General features: G+C 42.4%; 1 protein-coding gene across 3 annotated transcripts in view; it reads left to right on the forward strand.

The window, feature by feature from the left end:
* Window positions 1–21247: 21247 nt before the first annotated feature.
* Window positions 21248–22755, forward strand: part of RIMS1 (regulating synaptic membrane exocytosis 1) — a 628464-nt gene continuing 626956 nt past the window's right edge. For all 3 annotated transcript variants that reach the window (XM_055432968.2, XM_088840494.1, XM_088840495.1), the window contains exon 1: window positions 21248–21411. In XM_055432968.2, the coding sequence (XP_055288943.2) occupies window positions 21248–21411 (164 nt within the window). The remainder of the gene's footprint in view (window positions 21412–22755) is intronic.

Genomic DNA, 22755 nt, shown 5'->3' on the forward strand with positions numbered 1-22755 from the left:
TGTGAATCATGGAGGAGCTATATATTCTTACCTTGAGCCAATCGTTTTCCACATTGAGTAGATGACTAATGTACTGTCCAAATCTCTGTTAAAAGGTTTTCCTTTAATGGTATATTTCAGGGTCATGCTTGAGACCTACAGGGATGCAAAGATGACCTACATTTGAGCCATGTTGAGCCTTTTCATCCTTAGTCAGCTGGACATAAGGGCCTCCTTGGGCAGCCACGGTCATGAGCTGAGAGATGGGATATAGAGCCACCTGCTCATATTTGTGCCCTCCAGACCAGCTATGCCTAATAACAGAGCATTTATACCTTACTTGTATTTCTTTTGGACCTTCTGACCTAATGATAAAATGGGACTGGTATAATCCAGCTCACTATAGGAGTTTGGGCTGCATGCTTGCTTGGTATCCCACGATTAATGCGTTCCATTACTACCAGGGCCCTGGGCCATGCCAAGTGTTTTTGCTTATTTTCAAATATTGTATAACTTGCTGCTTTAGATAGTATGGCCTTGGTCAAGCCCAAGAGATTCATATTGTGAGATATGGCATTGTTCCCTTGAAGGTACCCTATCTTTCATTAGATACTCTAATACTAGTGTCTGCTGCGTCTCATGGAACAAGTTGATGAAATATTGAGTCGTGACATGGACTTAATTCACAGACTTCCCTTGCTCTAAACCCCTCTAAAAACGGTTTGTGTCATTCAGTATTTGAGAGTATTGGGAGCAGTACTCCCAAGTGGGGAGCCAGATTGTCTCCAAGACCTAAAGAGGCTCATCAGTTGTGAGAGATGAAAGATGCAATAAATTTCCCTTTATGTGGATTGAGATGGTTCTTGCTGTCTCTCCACCATTAGACCTAAAACTTCACCAATGGGTCAAGCCCCTGAATCTTTGTAGAGTTTAGTTTATTCTCTTAGAAGAGTTTAATGTTTTACAATGGGATTTTATGTATTTGTGATTCCATGCTCATTGTTTGATTAACATGATGTTACCAATGTAGTGGAGAGATGTGATGTTCTATGGCTTGGCTCCACAGCCTGGGTGTCTTTGAATTCTATTGTGAGAGAGATTAATGGGGTCAACATAACCCTGTCATGCAGTGCAATGGATACTCTTGTCCATTGTGGGTTTGTTTTTTTCACACTTTTTATTGGAGTATAATGGATTTACAATGTTGTGTTAGTTTCAGATATACAGCAAAGGAATATATGTATATATCTGAATATCTGACTGATATGTATATATCGTAAAGTGATCTATATGTGTATTATTATATCTGATATACATATCAGAATATGTATAAGCATACATATACATATAAAACTATATTATTTTCATATTCTTTACCATTATAGGTTATTATAAGATATTGAACATAGTTCTCTGTGCTATACAGCAGGACCTTATTGTTTATCTATTTTATACACAGTAGTGTGTGTATGTTAACACCAAAGTCCTAATTTATCTTTCCCCCTTTTCACTTTTGGTAACCATAAGTTTGTTTTCTTTGTCTGTGTGTTTATTTATATTTTGCATATAAGTTAATTTGCATCATTCTTTTCAGATTCCACATATGAGGATATCATATGGTATTTGTCTTTCCATGTCCAACTCACTTCACTAAATATGATAATCTCTAGGTACATCCATGTTGTTGCAAATGGCATATTTACACTTTTTATGACTGACTAATATTCCTTTTTAGGAATTAGTGAACTAAAATGGACCAGGATGGGCGAATGTAATTCAGATGACCATTATATCTATGACTGTGGGCAAGAATTCCTTGGAAGAAATGGAGTAGCTCTCATATTCAACAAAAGAGTCCAAAATGCAGTTCTTGGGTGCAATCTCAAAAATGACAGAATGATCTCAGTTTGTTTCCAAGGCAATCCATCCAATATCACAGTAATCCAAGTTCACAACCTAACCACTAACAACAAAAAAGTGGAGGTTGAATGGTTCTATGAAGAACTACAAGACCTTCTGGAACTACCTGGAATGCAAAGGTAGGAAGTCAAGAGACACCTGGAGTAATATACAAGTTTCCTTGGAAATTAAACAGGGCAAAGGCTAACAGAGTTTTACCAAGAGAATGCCCTGGTCATAGCAAACACCCTCTCCTAACAACACAAGAGACGACTCTACATAGGGGCATCACCAGATTGTCAACACTGAAATCAGATTGATCACATTCTTTGCAGCCAAAGATGGAGAAGCTTCATACAGTCAACAAAAACAAAACTGTGAGCTGACTGTGGCTCAGATCATGAACACCTCATTGTAAAATTCAGACTTAAGTTGAAGAAAGTAGGGAAAACCACGAGACCATGCAGGCATGACCTAAATCAAATCCCTTACGATTATACAGTGGAAGTGAGAAATAGACTCAAAGGATTAGATCTGATAGACAGAGTGCCTGAAGAACTATGGACAGAGGTTCGTGACATTGCACAGGAGGCTGTGATCAAACCTGTTCCCAAGAAAAAGAAATGCAAAAAGGCAGAATGGCTGTCTGAGGAGATATTACAAATAGCTGAGAAAAGAAGAGAAGCAAAAGGCAAAGGAGAAAAGGAAAGATATACTCATATGAATGCAGAGTTCCAGATAATAGCAAGAAGACATAAGAAAGCCTTCCTAAGTGATCAACACAAAGAAATAGAGGAAAACAATAGAATGGGAAAGACTGGAGAGCTCTTCAAGAAAATTAGAGATACCAAGAAAATGTTTCATGCAAAGACTGGCAAAATAAAGGACAGAAACACTATGGACTTAACAGAAGCAGAACATATTAAGAAGAAGTGGCAAGAATATACAGAAGAACTATATAAAAATAGATCTTAATGACCCAAATAACCAGGAGGATGTGATCACTCATCTAGAGCCAGACATTTTGGAGTGTGAAGTCAAGTGGGCATTAGGAAGCATCACTACAAACAAAGCTCATGTAGATGATGGAATTCCAGCTGAGATACTTCAAATCCTAAAAGATGATGCTGTTAAAGTGCTTCACTCAATATACCAGCAAATTTAGAAACTCAACAGTGGCCACAGGACTAGAAAAGGTCAGTTTTCATTCCAATCACAAAGAAGGGCAATGCCAAAGAATGTTCAAACTACTGCACAATTGCACTCATCTCACATGCTAGCAAAGTAATCAAGCTAGACTCCAACAATAGGTGAACTGAGAACTTCAATTTAGATTTGGTTAAACTGGATTTAGTAAAGGCAGCAAGCCAGAGATTAAATTGCCAACATCTGTTGGATCATAGAAAAAGCAAGAGAATTCCAGAAAAACCTCTACTTCTGCTTCATTGACTACACAAAAATCTTTTGTTATCTGGATCACAGCAAGCTGTGGAACACTCTGAAAGAGATGGAAATACCAGACCACCTTATCTGCCTCTTGAGAAACCTGTATACAGGTCAAGAAGCAACATTTAGAACTGGACATGTAACAAGGGATTGGTTCAAAACTGGGAAAGAACTGCATCAAGGCTGTATATTGTCACCCTGCTTATTTAACTTATACAAGCTGGAATCAAAGTTGCCAAGAGAAATATCAATACTCTCAGATATGCAGATGACACCACCGTAATGGCAGAAAGCAAAGAGGAATTAAAGAGCCTCTTGAAGAAAGTGAAAAGGAGAGTGAAACAGCTGGTTAAAACTCAACATTCGAAAAATGAAGATCATGGATCTGGTCCCCTTGCTACATGACAAATAGATGGGGAAACAGTGGAAATAGTGATAGACTTTATTTTGTTGGGCTCCAAAATCACTGCAGATGGTGGCTGCAGTCATAAAATTACAAGACACTTGCTCCTTGGAAGAAAAGCTATGAGAAAACTAGACAGCGTATTCAAAAGCAGAGACGTTACTTAGCCGAAAATGGTCCATATAATCAAAGCTCTGGTTTTTCCAGTAGTCAAAATAGTCCAGTAGTTTTTCCAGTATGGTTGTGAGAGTTGGTCCATAAAGAAGGCTGAGCACTGAAGAACTGATGTTTTTGAACTGTGGTGTTGGAGAAGACTCTTAAGAATCCCATGGACTGAAGGAGACCGAACCACTCAATCCTAAAGGAAATTAGCCCTGAATATTCATTGTAAGGACTGATGCTGAAGATTTAGCACCAATACTTTGTCCACATGATACAAAGAGCTGACTCATTAGAAAATACCCTGATGCTGGGAAAGATTGAAGGCAGGAGGAGAAGGGGACGACAGAGGATGAGATGGTTGGATGGTATCACAGACTCAATGGACATGAATTTGAGCAAGCCCCCGGATATAGTAAAGGACAGAAAAGCTTGGCATGCTGCAGTCCACAGAGTCACAAAGAGTCGGACATGACTGAGCAAGTGAACAGCAACAAATATTACGTTAATATTGAATTTGTTGTTGCTGTTCATTCACTGAGTTGGGTCCATCTCTTTGCAACCCCGTTGATTACAGCACACCAGGCCTCTCTGTCCTTCAGTATTCCTGGAGTTTGCCCAAGTACATGTCCATTGAATCAGTGATGTTATCCAACCACTTCATCCTCTGTGGCCAATATCCGTAATGTGTATATATCTCCATTATATACATATATATATGTGTATATATATATATATATATATGTAGTGTTCCATTTATATATAATGTTGCATTACATATAGACTATTTCATTATCTATTTATATATATATGAATATATATACATAAGCACACACATATATTGGGCACGCATGCTCAGTTGTGTGCAACTCTTTGTGACCACACAGACTGTGGCCCACCAGGCTCCTCTGTCCATGGGATTTCCATAGGCAAGTATACTGGATGCATTGCCATTTCTTTCTCAAGGATATCATCCTGACTCAAGGATCTAACCCACATCTCTGGCATCTCCTGCATTGGTAGGCGATTCTTTACCACTCACACCACCTGGGAAGCCCTACACACACACACACACACACACACACACACACATATATACACACCACATCTTCTTTATCCATTCATCTCAGTGGACATTGAGGTTGCTTCTAAATGAACATTGGGAAGCATGTGTCTTTTCAAATTATATTTTTTATCTTTATTCTGGATATACACCCAGGAGTGGGATTTCAGGATCATATGGTAGTTCTATTTTTACTTTTTTAAGGAACCTCCATATTGTTCTCCTTAGTGACTGCACCAGTTTACATTCCCACCAACAGTATAGAAGGGTTCCCTTCTCTCCACACCCTCTCTAGCATTTATTATTTGTAGACTTTTTGGTGATGGCCATTCTGACCAGTGTGAGGTGGTACCTCTTTGTAGTTTTGGTTTGCATTTCTGTGATAATTAGTGATCTTGACCCTCTTGTCAGGTGCCTCTTGGCCACCTCTATGTCTTCTTTGGAGGCAAATTACATCTGGAATTCTTTCCCAGAAGAGTAATGAAAAAACATATATTCGTTAGATCAGACTCTACATACAATGAACTTGAAGTCATGTTAACTTGTTCTAGGAAACTTACTATATCTGAAAAAAAAGAGTTAAAATTGGGGCTAGTATCCGGTTTATTTTGGGGAAGACCATTGTCGTTTCTAGGATTCTGTGACTTAAGTGAGTACACGAAGGAGCCAATCAACCCCATATGCTTTAAGTTATTTTTTTTTTATGGTTTATCATAGGATAATGAGTACAGTTCCCCGTGCTGTGTATTAACACCTTGATTAGCAGCCCTATATGAAATAGTGTGTCTTTAATTTTTCATTGGTAGCGATAATCTCTTTCATTGCTCTTCGGTGTGTAGTGTTGTTTTTATTCACTCTCTTGGTCTAGTGGGAGATTATTGAAGAAGTTTCTACTTGATTTCTCTACTACAGTGCTCTTATCTCACAAACCAAGGAGCTAATTGGGGATTCTGCCAACTTCCAATTATGCCTATTTTAATTATATTCAGAAACCCAGGAAATGACTAAGGGGAACAGTAAGCCAGATCAAGTGGATGGAATATAAGCCAGACCTGTGTCAGGACATCTTTTTAAAATTAATATTTTATACAGCCCTGATTTTAAAAAGAGACAATTATGATCCTTACCCTGTTTATCAAATTCAGCTCAAACCCTACATTTAAAAGTTCTGGAAACTTACAGTTTTAGTGCACAGGTACCCGAGAAGGTGAGCATGGGTCATCTGGAGAGTCATTACCATTATAGACTTGTCATGATTTTGCAGTCTCCATGCCTGGGCATGGGTACATTTTTAGCCAATGGATTTTACCTCTTAAAACTCACCCAAGGAAGCTACCCTTTGTCCCCTGATTTATCGCTGTTTAGTCACTCAGTTATGTCTGACTCTTTGTGACCCCATGGACTGCAGCACGCCAGGGTTCCCTGTCTTTCACCATCTCCCGGAGTTTGCTCAAACTCAGGTTCATTGAGTCAATGATGCCATCCAACCATCTCATCCTCTGTCATCCCCTTCTCCTCCTGCTTTCAATCTTTACCAGCATCACAGTCTTTTCCAATGACTTGGCTCTTCGCACCAGGTGTCTAAAGTATTGCAATTTCAGCATCAGTCCTTCCAACGAATATTCGGGGTTGATTTCCTTTAGGATTGACTGGTTTGATCTCCTTGCTGTCCAAGGGACTCTCAAAAGTATACTCCAGCACCACAGTTTGAAAGCATCAATTTTTCAGTGCTCAGCCTTCTTTATGTTCCAACTCTCACATTGGTACACGACTACTAGAAAAACCATAGGTTTGACTATATGGACCTTTGTCAGCAAAGTGATGTCTCCATCCCCTGATTACTTATGATTTATTTCTAATCATTATATAGATGGAACAAATCCTTATTTTATGTATTTGAATAGATGGAGCAATTAGCCATCTCCGTAGCTGCTGCCTCTCCAACCATGTTGCTTCTTAGAATAACTGTATCTAATTTTCTTCTGATGGTTAAACACCACCTGACCTCTATAATTTTGGAATTGTCTGATACTCATTTCTGTCAGGAAGTCTAGTCACTTCTGGCCTGGAGAAGAAGCCACCACTGAGTTGTTTTTTTTTTTTATAGATGTCAGTTGCCCTTTCCACCAGCTTCTAGGTTACTGCTTTGATACACGGAGTGTCCTCCAGGGTCTTGTTCAGAAGATATTTGGCTGTTAGCTTTTATGACCCTGTATGATATACCCAAACTAGCAAGCTCCTTTCTCTGCGTTTTCTGATCCACTGTCTGCCCCAGCAGTTCTGGTATTTCTAACCCACTTACTATGGGCTTTCACTTTCGCCACATTTCAAACATCCATCCCAGTGATATGTCAGCAGTGCCTCCCCAAACTCTTACCAGAGTATTATGTCCTGTAAATGAGAAAGTATGTCTGTGTTCAAGTCAATAAGCCCTCTGGTTTGTGACTTTATTTCCAGGCCTGCTTGATCCAAGAGAGTCAGTGTTCAGTCCCCTACAGACATCCTCGGCTTCTCCTGGTACAGGTTGGCCAGTCCTGTGGCTCCTTCAGGGTGTGGCCCGTGTTCTTTCCAAGCAGGCTCAGCATGACCCAGCTGGGTTATTTAGTGACTCAAGCCTGTCATTATTGGTCTGGTGGCCAAGAAGGGAGGCAAAGTAAAATCTTAGGGGAGATACTACATCTCCCTTCAGTTAAGGGTTAGCCCTGGCACTTAACACAAGACAGAGCCACTTTGGCTGGCTGAGAGAGTTAAAGGTCCTCTGGGGATTCAGTCTTTCTGAGAACATAAGCCCAGATATTTTCATTTCATGTCTTAGACATCCAAACTCCCTCCATTCAGGCTCTGGTTTTGGTATAGCTGACTTATTGAAGTTGAGAATTCAACCACTTAAGGATTTCAACCACTTGGAGAATTCACCCTTTCGGGTCTGAATATCATCTTTGTCTGTTATATAGCTGTACGAGATGGGACTCTAGGTACATGCTGCCAAGGAAGCCCTTTGACTTTTACACTTGATCTTTAATTGATGATTAATTGCCCTCATTTAATGTCTCTATCCAGTGAACCAGTTGCACCCAGAAGCAGCCATCCAATTCTATAGTCTTTATAACTGTAACTTTTTCATGTCTATCAAGTGTCAGGGATGTTGCACTCATCAGAATAATCCTATGCATTGCTGTCCATCCCAGCTCACTCCCAGTGAAAGTTTGAACAGTTGTGTGGCTGCTGAATGAGGGCTATGTGTATTCTGCCTACCACCAATGGGCTTTTTATCACTGGTTGGCCAGCAGGTGAGTCAGCATCATAATCCCATTTTTAAGTCTGCTTCCCTGGACCACTCCTGATACCAACTGCCGTGCTTAGGTTCCCAGGGAAACAGACTCAAAAACTCTGTGATTAGCAGGCAGGAGGTTTATCATGCTGTACTTTTGAGAACACCTGTGAGGGAGCAAGGAAGGGTGAATTTGGTGGGGAGAAAAATTGAATATCCACACAGGTGCAAAAGTGCATACTACCAGTTACACAGGATCTTTAAAGATGCTCCCCTTTTTATAGCAAATACACAGGCTGGATCTTTGTAAACTGCAGCCTTGACCACTCGCTGAATGAGGGCTTCTTCAAGGAAAGGAATGTAAGGTGAGACAGCTCTCTTAGTCTAAATGTCTGCAAGCAACCAAACTCCCAGTCATAGGGGTAATGAGTGCCTTGGTTCTGTAGGAAGATCGCAGTAAAACTTGACAACATCCACTAGAGTAGGCATTCTATTTCTAAAAGGAGGGCATTACATCCAAGGTGTCTGAACTAGAGTCAGTTGAAAAGTAACTTGTGAAGTGTGGAAAATGGGTGGGAAATTAAATCTTGAAGGAAACGGGATGACATCGTTGTAAATGGATGTTAGGATTTCTCAGTGCTTAATAGAACAGTGACATTGCAAGTCAATGATTTCATAATCCTTGTATTCTCACCTTGACCTTGAAGCAGGATCACTGTCTTTAGACTGTAGCTCTTCCATATGCTTCAGTACTATGACAGAGAACGGTTGAAACACATAACCTAGACATCATGTGAATGAAATACGCTCCAACATAGAATATAACGATGCACTGTTTCCTGGGCAACTCCATAAAAGTTGTCTACCTATCAAGGAAACACGACAACTCCTGAATCAGTCCCTGTGCCCAAAATGATGCTGTTCCTTGTTGCAAAGAGAAAGTAAGTTTATCCCTTGGTGCAGGCAAAGAAGCTCCAAACAGGAAGCTGGAATCAATCCCTAAGCCGAAAGTTTCTAAGAGTGAAATAAAAGGTGCAGATGAGAGCACCATTTGAGATAAAGAATAAGATAAACATTTTCATCTGCCTTCTTAGTCTCTGTTTTGAAGTATTTATGGAGTCCAGAGAATCTCAGAGGTTGGTAGATAGATTCTCATAAACCATTGCCCAGCTTCCCTCAATGGTAATATATTATATAACTAGAAGGAAGTATCAAAACCAGGAAATTGACATTGGTTATTAACTAGACCTTAGTCCATTTTCAGCATTTTAAAAATATACATCCACATACTTGTGTGTATGTCTGTGTATAGTTCACAGCCAGCCTACTCTCATCCTTCTTCTGGCATCCACTAAACTATTCTCCATCTTTATAATTTTATTATTTCTTGAATGTTATAAATGAACCTTTTTGGAAGGTTCCATTTGGTTTAGGCAAAGAAGCTCCAAGTAGGAAGCTGGAATTAATCTCTAAGCCATAAGTTTATGAGTGAAATAACAGGTGTAGATGAGTATCATTTAAGGTAAAGGATAAGATAAATGCTTTCATCTGCCTTCTTAGTTTCTAGTATGAATTATTTAGAGAGTCACGAGGATCACATTCTTTGCCTACATGTGACCTTTTGGGAATTATCTCTTCAGTCACCAGCATTCCCTGGGATTGGTCCAAGTTGTTGCCTGTGCTAATAGTTAACTCCTTTTTGTTGTTTAGTCTTCCATTAGTACAGATGTACAAGTTTCTTTAACCATTCACCCAGATAAGGACTTTGGGGTTTTCCCCAATTTTTTGCTATTACTAATAAAACTCCCATAAACATTTGTATGTAGGTTTTTGTATGAATAAATGTTTTTATTTATCTGGGAATAACTCTCAAGATTGTGATTGCTGGGTTTTTTAAGAAAATTATTTGAGTATAGTTGATTTGCAAAGTTGTGTTAGTATCAGATGTACAAGCAAACTGACTCTGTTATGCACAAACATGCATCCACTCTTTTTAAATATTCTTTTCCTGGATAGGCTATTACAGAGTACTGAGCTCCCTGTGCTATACAGTAGGCCTTTGTTGTTGGTTTATTCTATACATAGTAGTTTTAGTTTGTATATGTTATCCTAATCTCCCAATATATCCCTCCTCCTCCTTATCACCTGGTAACCATGTTTGTTTTCTACATCAATGACTTAATTTTGTTTGTAAATAAGTTCATTTGCACCCCATTGTTAGATTCCACATATAAGTGATATCATATTATATTTGTCTTTCTCTGTCTGACATACTTCACTTAGTATTATAATCTCTAGGCCCATCTATGTTGCTGCAAATAGAATTATTTTTTTCTTTTTCATGGCTGAGTAATATTTCATTGTATGTAGGTGTCAGATCTTCTTTATCCATCTCTATTTATTTTTTAAGAGTAAATTAAAAAATATTCTGAAAAGATAAGTACACATGGAAAAGCACACAGGCCAGCTCAGAGAGAGAACTGCACCTTTGGGGAGTTTAAATCCTTTATAAAGGAGTAGCATTCTGGTTCTTTGTCTTCCCTCAGGCTAATCACGTTACATTGTCCCCCATGGTTAATCTGTCTCAGGACCCTAGCCAAGATAGATCTCAAAGTGAAGGCTTCTGGAAGGAGCAAGACTCATTATGGCCTGGAATTATCCCCTGGCTTCTGACTCCAAGGAGTCTTTCTGCAAATGTGTAGTGTCTCCCTTGTCAGACAGGGTGTTTTACTTTCTTTGTTTGTGCCATGATTATTCCCTTGAGGTAATGGACAAAGACTATTTACCTTTTTTTTTCCCCTTCAGTGATGCTATTTTATTTTTCATTTTATTTATTTAATTAATTTATTTTTAATTGAGGGACAATGCTTTATAGTATTTCATTCAGTTCAGTTCATTTCAGTCACTCAGTCGTGACCGACTCTTTGCGACCCCATGAATCACAGCACGCCAGGCCTCCCTGTCCAAAACCAACTCCCGGAGTTCACTCAAACTCACCTCCATCGAGTCGGTGATGCCATCCAACCATCTCATTCTCTGTCGTCCCCGTCTCCTCCCACCCCCAGTCCCTCCCAGCATCAGACTCTTTTCCAGTGAATCAACTCTTCGCATGAGGTGGCCAAAGTATTGGAGTTTCAGCTTTAGCATCAGTCTTTCTGGTTACTACCAAATATCAACACAATTAGGCCATAGGTTTACCCCTGTCCCTTACCACTTGAACATCCCTCCCAGCTCCCTCCCTATCCCAGCCCTCTGTTTGAGTTCCCTAAGTCATGCAGCAAATTCCCACTGGCTATCCATTTTACGTATGTCAATGTATGTTTCCATGTTACTTTCTCCATACCCCCCACTCTCTCCTCCCCCAGCCAGCTGTGTCCATAAGTCTGTTCTCTATGTCTGTGTCTCCTTTGCTGCCCTGCACAAAGGTTCATCAGTACCATCTTTCTTGATTCCATGTATATGTACATATATGTGTTAGCATACAAAAAACTGTTTTTCTCTTTCTGACGTCACTCTGTATAATAAGCTCTAGGTTCATCCACCTCACTCAGTCATGTCTGACACTTTGTGGCCCATAGACTACACAGTCCATGGAATTCTCCAGTCCTGAATACTGGAGTGGGTAGCCATTCCTTTCTCCAAGGAATTGTCCCAACCCAGGTATCAAACCAAAGTCACCTGCATTGCAGGCAGATTCTTTACCAGGTGAGATACCAGGGAAGTGCTGTATATATCTACTAGTATATATAACAGGTTTTCTCTTTCTGACTTACTTCACTCTGTATAATAGGCTATAGGTTCATCCTCCTGAAATGTGTTCCTTTTATGGCTGAGTAATATTTCATTCAGGCTTCAGCAATACGTGAACCATGAACTTCCAGATGTTCAAGCTGGTTTTAGAAAAGGTAGAGGAACCAAATATCAAATTGCTAACATCAGCTGGATCATCGAAAAAGCAAGAGAGTTCCAGAAAAACATCTATTTCTGCTTCATTGACTATGCCAAAGCCTTTGACTGTGTGGATCACAACAAACTGTGGAAAATTTTTCAAGAGATGGGAATACCAGACCACCTGACCTGCCTCTTGAGAAAACTATATGCAGGTCAGGAAGCAACAGTCAGAACTGTACATGGAACAACAGACTGGTTCCAAATAGAAAAAGGAGTACGTCAAGGCTGTATATTGTCACCCTGCTTATTTAACTTCCATGCAGAGTACATCATGAGGAACGCTGGGCTGGGAGAAGCCCAGCTGGAATCAAGATTTCCAGGAGAAATATCAATAACCTCAGATATGCAGATGATACCACCCTTATGGCAGAAAGTGAAGAGGAACTCAAAAGCCTCTTGATGAAAGTGAAAGAGGAGAGTGAAAAAGTTGGCTTGAAGGTCAACATTCAGAAAACTAAGATCATGGCATCTGGTCCCATCACTTCATGGGAAATAGATGGGGAAACAGTGGAAACAGTGTCAGACTTTATTTTGGGGGGCTCCAAAATCACTGCGGATGCTGATTGTAGCCATGAAATTAAAAGACACTTACTCCTTGGAAGGAAAGTTATGACCAACCTAGATAGCATACTAAAAAGCAGACATTCCTTTGCCAACAAAGGTCCATCTAGTCAAGGCTATGGTTTTTCCAGTGGTCATGTATGGATGTGAGAGTTGGACTGTGAAGAAACCTGAGCACTGAAGAATTGATGTTTTTGAAGTATGGTGTTGGAAAAGACTCTTGAGAATCCCTTAGACTGCAAGGAGATCCCACCAGTCCATCCTGAAGGAGATCAGTCCTGGGTGTTCATTGGAAGGACTGATGCTAAAGCTGAAACTCCAATACTTTGGCCACCTCATGTGAAGAGTTGACTCACTGGAAAAGACCCTGATGCTGGGAGGGATTGGGGGCAGGAGGAGAAGCGGACGACAGAGGATGAGATGGCTGGATGGCATCACCAACTTGATGGACATGAGTTTGAGTGAACTCCGGGAGTTGGTGATGGACAAGGAGGCCTGGCGTGCTGTGATTCATGGGGTCACAAAGAGTCAGACATGACTGAGTTACTGAATTGAACTGAACTGAATGATGCTGGTAAATTGATAGGTATGACTCAAGTAAGTTGTCTAGCTTAATGTTCCTGATTTTCTTGCCTACATTTTCCATTATAATTATACTCTTATCTCACAAAAAATGTTCTGCATTTATTAAATGCTGCCTGCTATATATTGTTCCCTGCCTCTTTTTATGTTATAATGTTCAGTTCAGTTCAGTTCATTTCAGTCGCTCAGTAGTGTCCAACTCTTTGTGACCCCATGAATCGCAGCACGCCAGGCCTCCCTGTCCATTACCAACTCCTGGAGTTCGCTCAAACTCATATGTTATAATGTAATGTGAGAGATGGCTAGACTGTTAAAAATACCGGTGGAATGCTTAATTTTACATAATTAGGAAATTAGATCTAGAAATATTAAGTAACTTGTTCAAGACTGCATGATCAGAGTTGGAACCAAAATCCCGATGAACAGTGTCTTGGTTCACTCTCTATTTTGAAATGATTATATCTTGACGTCTGGTCTCCCTAGCTGAATTGGAAGTGTGTGTATTTCATTTTACCTCCTTCCACATCAAGCACATTCCCCTGAGCACAGCAAGTGTTCAAAATACAGTTATTTGTTTATTAATAGACTGAGAGTTACAAACATCTCTCCTCCAGCTCCGTTTTTCACATTTGTTTCTAGTCCTATCTTTCAAATACCCAGCTCCTGATTGATTTTTACTAGAGTTAGATTCTGCATTGTATTAACGATGGATTGTGTGTATGCATGTGTGTGTGGTCAGTGAATGCTTTTAATTTACTACTTTCTCTAGCCCCCTGGCCTTCTGATGCCCTTAACCAGAGGATAATTAGATAACATATACTTGTCTTTAACTTCACAAAGCATTACAAGTTCCATCTAGCTTTTGGGACATACACAACTGAAAAAGTAGGGGAAGGGGCAGGATAACCAGGGGTGAATAGAGGTAGATACAAAATTCTGTTGGGAAAAATGTGAATGGAGGTCTGAGCTGCTAAGTTTTGAAGTAGAGAGAAGTAGAGAGAAGCAGACCCAAGGGCAAGTAGCATGTTTAGAAATGAATGGATACTCCCATAGGGACTTCCTCAGTGACTGAGATGGTAAAGAATCTGCCTGCAATGCATGAGACCTGAGTTCGATCACTGGGTTGGGAAGATCTCCTGAAGAAGAGAATGGCAACTCACTCCAATATTCTGGCCTGGAGAATTCCGTGGACAGAGGAACCTGGTGGGCTACAGTCCATGGGGTTGCAAAGAGTTGGACACGACTGAGCAACTGACACTTCCACTTCCATAGCGAATGAACTGGGAAGAATTTATTTGCTTGATAGGCTCTTTCTTAAGCCAAAATAAAATCATATCTAGCATTAGGTTTAAAATCCTTCCCCTACATTTTGTAATTTGATTCCACCCATTATTTTGATAAAGACTGATAAACACACCTCACTATCCATGCATGTGGAGAAAGGAAGAAAGAATCAGAATTACTTTCCAAATCCATTTTCCACTTAAGATGTTATCTTTATAGGTAGGTAAAACTTAACATTCCTTTTTAGACAATTCCATGCATCCTTCTTTTTAATAAAGAGATTGATTGCATGTGGAGGAGGAATTCACTCCCATAGCGGGGAGGATGGCACTAAAACTTTAGTGCCTCAACCCATCTGGTATAAACACTTAGAAGGCACTCTCAGAAGGACAGAGCTAATAAGTAGTTATAGCATGTAAGGAGACTCTTCATATCACACAAAATCACAACCAAAGAGTTCTCAAGATGTTACTCAAAGCAGAGAACAGAATGTAGAGAAATTATGCTTGAACACTGCCAATTAACATTCTAAGTGTGACTAAAATGGAAGATGATCAGTTTCAAAAGAATGTAAAAGAGGCCATGAACTCTGATACTCTGATTATTTTTTTAAATCAGGAGATAAGCATTGCAATAACTCAAAGAAAGAATAGTTAAGAATATTTTTATTCTTCCAAGAATTAATTGCTTAGAAGAAGTATGTCCAAGGCTGGTGTGACCCACGAGGAGAGAACAGAATCACGTTCCTTCTAGGTCCAAAGACAAAGACAGTCCCACACATTCAGTTCCTCGTGAAATAAATAATAGTGGAACCTTACCAAAATTCAGATTAAAATAAGATTTTGGTTGAATTCGAGCAAAATCTCATATCCACTTTCAGCCAAATATTCTAAGTGAGATCACTTGAGAGTCAAATGTTCGCTGAAGCCAAAAATACAACATATTTTGTAAACAATTATAACTATGTACAAATAGGGTGACCATATAGTTTGTCATCCAAACTAGAACACTGTTAAGTGAAAGAAGATGCTGTTTATACAGGAGGCACAAACTCAGACAGTCCTGGATAGACAAGGACACATGATCAACTTATGTAGAAACCATTTTCGTGTAATAGAATAGGTGCCCATGACAATATGTGAATAATATACAGGTTGAGGTGATGATAAATTAAATTAAAACTCACTGTTGTCATTCCCTGGTTAGGCAAGACTGCTTAGGTGTTGAAGATGTTTCTAATTTATTTCTAATTTTTCCAGAAGTTAAAAATTGTAACTTGCATAATTGTAACTGGAGTTATACGGAATCCTAACATCATGAAAGAGCCACTTGCCTACTCCTTGGAGTAGAAATTCCCCAGAGGAGCTCGTCTCCTGTGTTTTCTCCTCTCCTCTCGGTGAAGCCCCTCCCTGGCCCATCTTCTGTTTCTCTAGGGTTCTGTCCCTTCCTGACTTGAGCCTCGTGTCCATTGCCTTCCTCACCTTGGAACATTCTGAGCCAGGCATCTCTTAGAAAATGCCTTCTTCTTCTTTAAATCTCTGCCTACAGAAGCCATCCTTAGGACACCATGCTACCCACTACCCACAGTTTACTATCTAGTCTATACCACAAGTTACTTTCTAGAGCAATTATTGAAGTCCAACTGTTCTTGTCTGTTTATTTAGTTATGCCTCTGTCTGCTCCAATCACATTGTAAGCACCTGGAGCAGAGGTCGACAAACCTATTTCTGTGAGGCAGATAGTTAATATTTTAGGTTTTGCTGTGGTTTCCACTGTACCATCATAACAGGAAGGCAGCTATAGGTGTTACATAAATCAATGGGTGTGGCTGTGTGCCAATAAAACTTTATTCACAAAAAACAGGCTTTGGGCTGCATTTGACTCATGGGTCACACTTTGCTAATCTTTCTAGGGCCATTAACTTATATTCAGTCTTTACTCCCATAGCTTCAGAGTCCAGTTTTCAATATTACCAAAATCCTGGAAGGTGGATAGTGTTATTTACATTTTATAGATATGCAAAATAAGGCTCAGCAAGGCATACTTCACCCAAACACACATAAATGTTGTAACAACTTTCTAGGGCTTCTATAGCAATGCAGCACAAGTTGCAAAACTGCTTGAAACAATAGAGATTTAGTCTCTCACAGCTGTGGAGGCTGCAAATCCAAAAGCCAGGGGTCAGTAGGCCAAACCTCCTCCCAGGTCTGCAGAGGAGAATCCTTCCTGCGTCTACAAGCTTCCAGTGGCTCCCTGTGTTTCTGGGTCTGGGGTATGGCCTTCCTCCCTGTGTATCTGAGCCTCTCTCCTCTTATAAGGACAAAAGTCATTGGACTTAGAACCCATCTATTACAATATGATCTATTTCATCTAATGTCATCTGTAAAGATCCATTTCCAAATACAGTCATATTTTGAGGTTCTGAGTAGAACTGAACTTTGGGGAAAAGCAGTTTTAAACCCATTACATCTGTCAAATGGTATAGTAAGGATTTGAACCTGACCTCATTTCAGTGATTTTTCCACCTGGAAGTTATAGTCTTAGCTACTAAGTTAAACTAGCAGTTATCAGTGATGTTGAATTTTAGACATCTTTCAAGAAATGATGATTTGAGGACATCAGTGGAAAAGAGAGCTTAGAATTTTACCTGATAAGACCTTGGTCTCAGCCATCTCTTCTGACTTAAGTCCTGAACATAGGGTTAGTATTGACCTGACAGGCATTTGATATGTATCTTATGAATAAAGATTTAAGACCTTTTCCTGTAGATTTCATTGGCTGGGCAAGGGGCATCTCAGGAGAATTTCATAGTCTCTCTAGTCAACATCTCTGGGTGCCAAGCTCATAAGATGAAACTTTTCCCAGTACTTGTCCAAAGCATGCTTTGTCCCTTAGGGAAATGGGCAGCTTCATCAGTGTCCAAACAGAGTTGGGAAATGCCAGGCCAAACCAAGCAAAACAAATTTTGTTACTGCAGTAAATAACTTGATTTTTAGCACCTTTTATTTGTTAAGGTACCTTGTGAGTTTCTAAGAAGGAAGTAAAAGTTGCTCAGTTGTGTCCGACTTTGCGATCCCTTGCGCTATACAGTTCATGGAATTCTCCAGCCCAGAATACTGGAGTGGGTAGCCTTTCCCTTCTCCAGGGGATCTTCCCAACTCAGGGATCGAACCCAGGTCTTCCGCCTTGCAGGCAGATTCTTTACCAGCTGAGCTACCAGGGAAACCCTCTAAGGAGGAGTATTATGCATATTTTTTCTATGTGTATTGGACATTTTTTGTACAGTATCTTCAGGAACTAATCATCTGTGCCATACACTTTGGCACATCTACCTTGGGCATTTCTTTGTTTACTTAAGTGCATGTAAGTCTGATTTTCTGGAGGCAAATGTAAATGTAAAGAAATGTACATTCTCTTGGATTTGAACCCCTTGATAACGGACGGGATCCCTGAAAGAGGGGACACATGGATGGGTATACCACGGCACCCACTAGTTCACTGGTCAATTCATTCTCTCCTTTGCTCATTTATTCACTCGCTGATTTCACACTTACTTATGAAAGAATAGGCGAGGAGTTGCAAACATAAAGATGATTGAGACCAGACTTCTTGTCATTAGATCATTTAGATAATACACATCAATTACCATTTCCCAAAGTAGAAACCACTAGTAATGGACTAGTGGAACTGTGTGCCCTGCATCCTGAAAGTCACAGCGGAAGCCCTAATCCTGAGCACATTAGAATGTGGCTGTATTTGGAGATAGGACCTTTGAAGAGGTAACTGAGGTTAAATAAGGTCATAGGTTGAGGAGCCTAACCCAACAGGAATAATGTCCTTATAAGCAGAGGAGAGACAGCAGGAGTGGGCCTGCTCAGAGATCAGGCCATGTGAGGACACAGCGAGAAGGTGGCCAAGGAGAGAGGCCTCAGGAAAAATCAATCCTGCCAACACCTTGATTGTGGATTTCTAGCCTCCAGGACTGTGAGAAAATAAATTTCTGCTGTTTAAGCCACCCAGCCTGCAGTATTTTGTTACAGCAGCTCTCTCAGATGAAAACAAAACTGTTACTTGTTCATTAGGTCCCTACCTTCAAGAACTTCATTTAACTAGTTCTAATGTCTACTGAGGGTTTCTCATTCCTTCATTGACATCTTAGAAGAATTTCAACAACTTGATTGTCCACCATGTGAGGACATGGTCCTTGTTGTATCTTCACATGGACCGGCAGAGATGCAGGCATCAGACAGAGTGAATGTGTCACCTACATTTCTCCTCCCCTTTGAACATCAATCACAGAGAGATGGCCTAAAACATCCCTTGCAAAAAAAAAAAAAAGGACTAGAAAGTACTAGGCACACAGCTAGATGCTCCAAATATGCCTTCTAATTTAACACCCCTCTTCTATTTTGAGGTGAATATCTCTAGTCTTCTTTCTAGTGGAAGAAACAGAGATCCAAAGAGGATAATGGATTTGCCAAGATCATGAAATTACTGACAGAGTCAGAATTCAAACTCATATATTTTTCCCTCCTGAATATATCCTGGTCTGAGGGAAATAAGGCTAATTTTTTTAAACGAAGAAAAGATGCTGATTAGAGTGTTTTCGTCAATTGCTTAATTAGAGGAAAGGGGAAATCTGGCTAGGCAGTAGCAGTTACAAAAAAAGGACTGAAAATTTTAGAACTATGTGTTTATTTCAGTGACATCCTCATAACCAACATGGCTACCAAAAATCCAGGCCAAATGTTAAGTTGTGCAAATAAAAATAATGATTACAGAGCAAGCATCAGGCACTGTTCTTGGTTCTTTCTATGTGTTCTTGATACCGCTATTCAGGAAGGTTAGAGAAAAACCACCAGAATGTCCCAAGGCAGGTGACAAAAATGACCATATTTTGAAATCATGCTACTAGATTGTTGGTTGAATAAACTGGGAAGGTTCACTTTGGAGAAAATTGAAGATGATATGATGGGGATCTCAAGGAACTGAGAGATTTTCAGGTAGAAGGAAAATTTAGATATAGGGATAAAATTAAGAGGTAGTGAAAATTCCGTTACTGAGATTATTCAAACGGATGTGTCCAGATAGAAAAAACACCCCCCTTCATTCAATGGGAGATCAACTAATTAAACTCCTAAATTTTTTAAACTTGAATATTTTAGGGTTTTTAAGCACTTATAAATATCATCATCTGTATCTTCTTTATTTACAAAGTTAGACTTGGAGGGAAAATTAAAAAAAAAAACAAACAAACCAGATCCCTTCCAGAACTATAAGAAGAATTGGACAGGAGAGAAACATCAAATTTTTCCAACACCGTTGCTGAGAGAAATTGTTCAATTTGAACTCTTCTCTATATTAATTTTTAAAATAAATATATTGACAAAATTCAGTCTCAAGTATTGAAAACCAATAACATCAACAGTTTTGAAAGGATTGTCTATTTTTGCCTTTATCAGCAAGGGGAGCTCATCCTTAATGCTTATCATTGGGCCAAGCATTGAGCAGAAGCTTCTCACAGTAGGCTGTGGAGGAGTGGTTTTCTTATCTGGGATCGGTGTTTCTTGAGAAGTACCTACAGAGGCTAAGAAGTGAATGCATGATGATAGCGAGCATCATTAGAGGAATTAGAGTAGATAATCCATTTGCCAACAGCAGAGAAGTGCAGTTATGTGATAAGATGGACTATCCAGAGCCCAAAATGACAAATTAAAGATTCGCCGTGGTGTGGTGCCTCTGTAGGGGTATTTCAGATACACTGCACAGCAGGACCGCAGAGGGTGGGTCAAGGAAGACTGGAAGACCCAGAAAACCCAGGCTGTTGTGTGGGGTGGGGGGGACGATCAAAATTATCTTTAAAAACCACATCGTTGTGGCTATGAACACCTGACCAGTACATGAGGAAGAAACGGTGGAGGGAAGGAAATGCATGCCGAGGCTGTTCCGTCCTGTTCAGAACACCATGGGTGTTCTGATAATCCTAATGATCCACGAAGAACATGGGGAGCGGGGATGATGACGATTAAGGCAAACCGTGGAGACACAGGGCTGGAGAGGATGGCCGAGGCGCGGGAGCGGGAGAGGCAGGATGAGTCACGGGCCGAGGTACCTGGGCTGGAGCGCGGCGGCGCTCACGCCGGCCAGGGGCGGGGGTAGGGGGCGCGCGGGCCCGGGCCCGGGAGTGGGCGGGTGGGCGCCGTGGGCGGAGCGGCTCGGGGCCGAGCGGCTGGCGGCGGTGTCTGCGAGCTCAGCAGCACCGCCGGAGCCGAGCGGCGGAGACTCCGCCTAAGTGCCACCCAAACTCTCCCTGCGCCGCGGACGCACGGAGGCGGTGGAGCCGGAGCATCCTCGCCGAGCCCCGAGCATCCTCGGCCCCGTGCGCTCCCGCCCCCGCCCGGGAAGGCTGGGCTGCGGGAGGCGGCCGGGCGCCCGCGCCTCGCCAGGGCCACCAAAACAAAGGCGGCCGCCTCCGGGGCTGGGTGCGGGCAGAGCACCATGACAGCCCGGGCTCGCGCGCTGCCCGGTCCCGCCGCCGGGAGGGCGCCGCGGTGAGCCGAGCAGGGACGCGGCCGCCGCCGGGCGTGGATCCGAGGGTGCGCCCGCGCCGAACCCAGGCCATCGAGGAGGGGCGGGCCAGGCCGCGAAGATGTCCTCGGCCGTGGGGCCCCGGGGGCCCCGCCCGCCCACCGTGCCTCCCCCGATGCCCGAGCTGCCCGACCTGAGCCACCTGACCGAGGAGGAGAGGAACATCATCCTGGCGGTGATGGACCGGCAGAAGGAGGAAGAGGAGAAGGAAGAAGCCATGCTCAAGTAAGCCAGCCGGCCGGGCCCGCCGAGCCTCCCTCCCGCGGGCCGTTCCCCGCTGCCGCCCGGTCCTCCCGGCTGGGGGTGGGGGCGGGCCGGGCCGGGTGCTGGGTGCTGGGTGCGGGCGAAGGCTCCTGGGGCCCGGGGCCCGAGAGGCCGGGGCAAGGAGGCGGGTGGGGGGTGCGGGACAGGTGTCAGGCGAGGATGCGCTGAGCCCTGAGCCGAGGAACCCGGGGAGAGGATGGCTGGGGAGCAGGGTTCAGGAGAGGACTGGGTGCGCGGGGGCCACCCGGGGGTGGGATGTGCGGAAGCTCAGAAGAGCAGATGCTGCCCGAGTGGAAGGAAGGGGGCCCCGGAGCCGGAGCAGAGGAGGGGCAGGGGCTGAACAGGCAGGAAGGCGAGGTGGGGAAGAGCTGCCAGAATAGCTCTTCTTGCCTTGGAGTTGTTGAGCAGGTTGGGGTTACCCCAGCCAAGGGTGCCAGCATTGATGCAAGAAAGATGCTTATTTTGAGTGTTCATTTTGCTACTCATTCATCTCGCAGCCCGTGGTTGGGTCTTTTTTTTTTTTTTTTAGGCAGTTGCCATCTTTGGTAACCTGCCTCCCCAGCTTCTCTTTAACCTTTGATTCAGGGTCTGCTACACAGAAGACCTGTGTGAAGACATTTTCTTCCCCATGTATAATGCTATTGGCAATGCAAAGTTTTTAACAATGGGAGAAGCTGATGGGCACCCTGGCCTGAATAAAATACAGGTTCCTCCTTACTGGTTTCCAAGGGAGCACCAGGGCCTGCTCCTTCCTGGTGCAAGCCTTACAATAGAGGACTGAATCTTTGCACACATCTGCCCTTCTTTAAATGCCATCAACCAACCCTGCAAGGGACCTCTGTCCAGTGCCCCTTTTAGCTGGGTTTGGGGAGGGGACGGACTGGTGGCTGGTGATGTAGGCACAGGTTACCCTGTCCTGCCACCTGCCTTATTCTCAGGCCAACCCGCCCTGGGGTGCTGGCCTTTCTGCGCCTGCTTCCCATCACTGATGATGAGTGGAGTTGGACGGGACTTCCCCTAGAGGGGTCTCCCAGTATCAGGCAAAGTTTTCAACTTGGCAGTGAGGGGCGTCAGAGCCCCGATGGAGACGAGCTCCTTGGAGCCCCAAGTTAAGGCCAGAAGGTGTGTCCGGGGGCAGAAGATTTGTGTGAAGAGCCAAAAGGGAGCCTGTTGCATCTGGAGTTAGTGAAGAGAGAAGGAGGGATGGCAACAGGGTGATACCCACCCCGGCTCAGGGCAGCCGGGGCCTCTTCCCCGCCCGCCCTGGGGAAGGCCTCCTAAAGAGAAGATGCTGCCACAGGAGGG

Source organism: Moschus berezovskii, chromosome 10, assembly GCF_049115385.1.
Source record: "Moschus berezovskii isolate FMDL1 chromosome 10, NW_MosBer_1.0, whole genome shotgun sequence".
NCBI classification, from domain to species: domain Eukaryota; kingdom Metazoa; phylum Chordata; class Mammalia; order Artiodactyla; family Moschidae; genus Moschus; species Moschus berezovskii.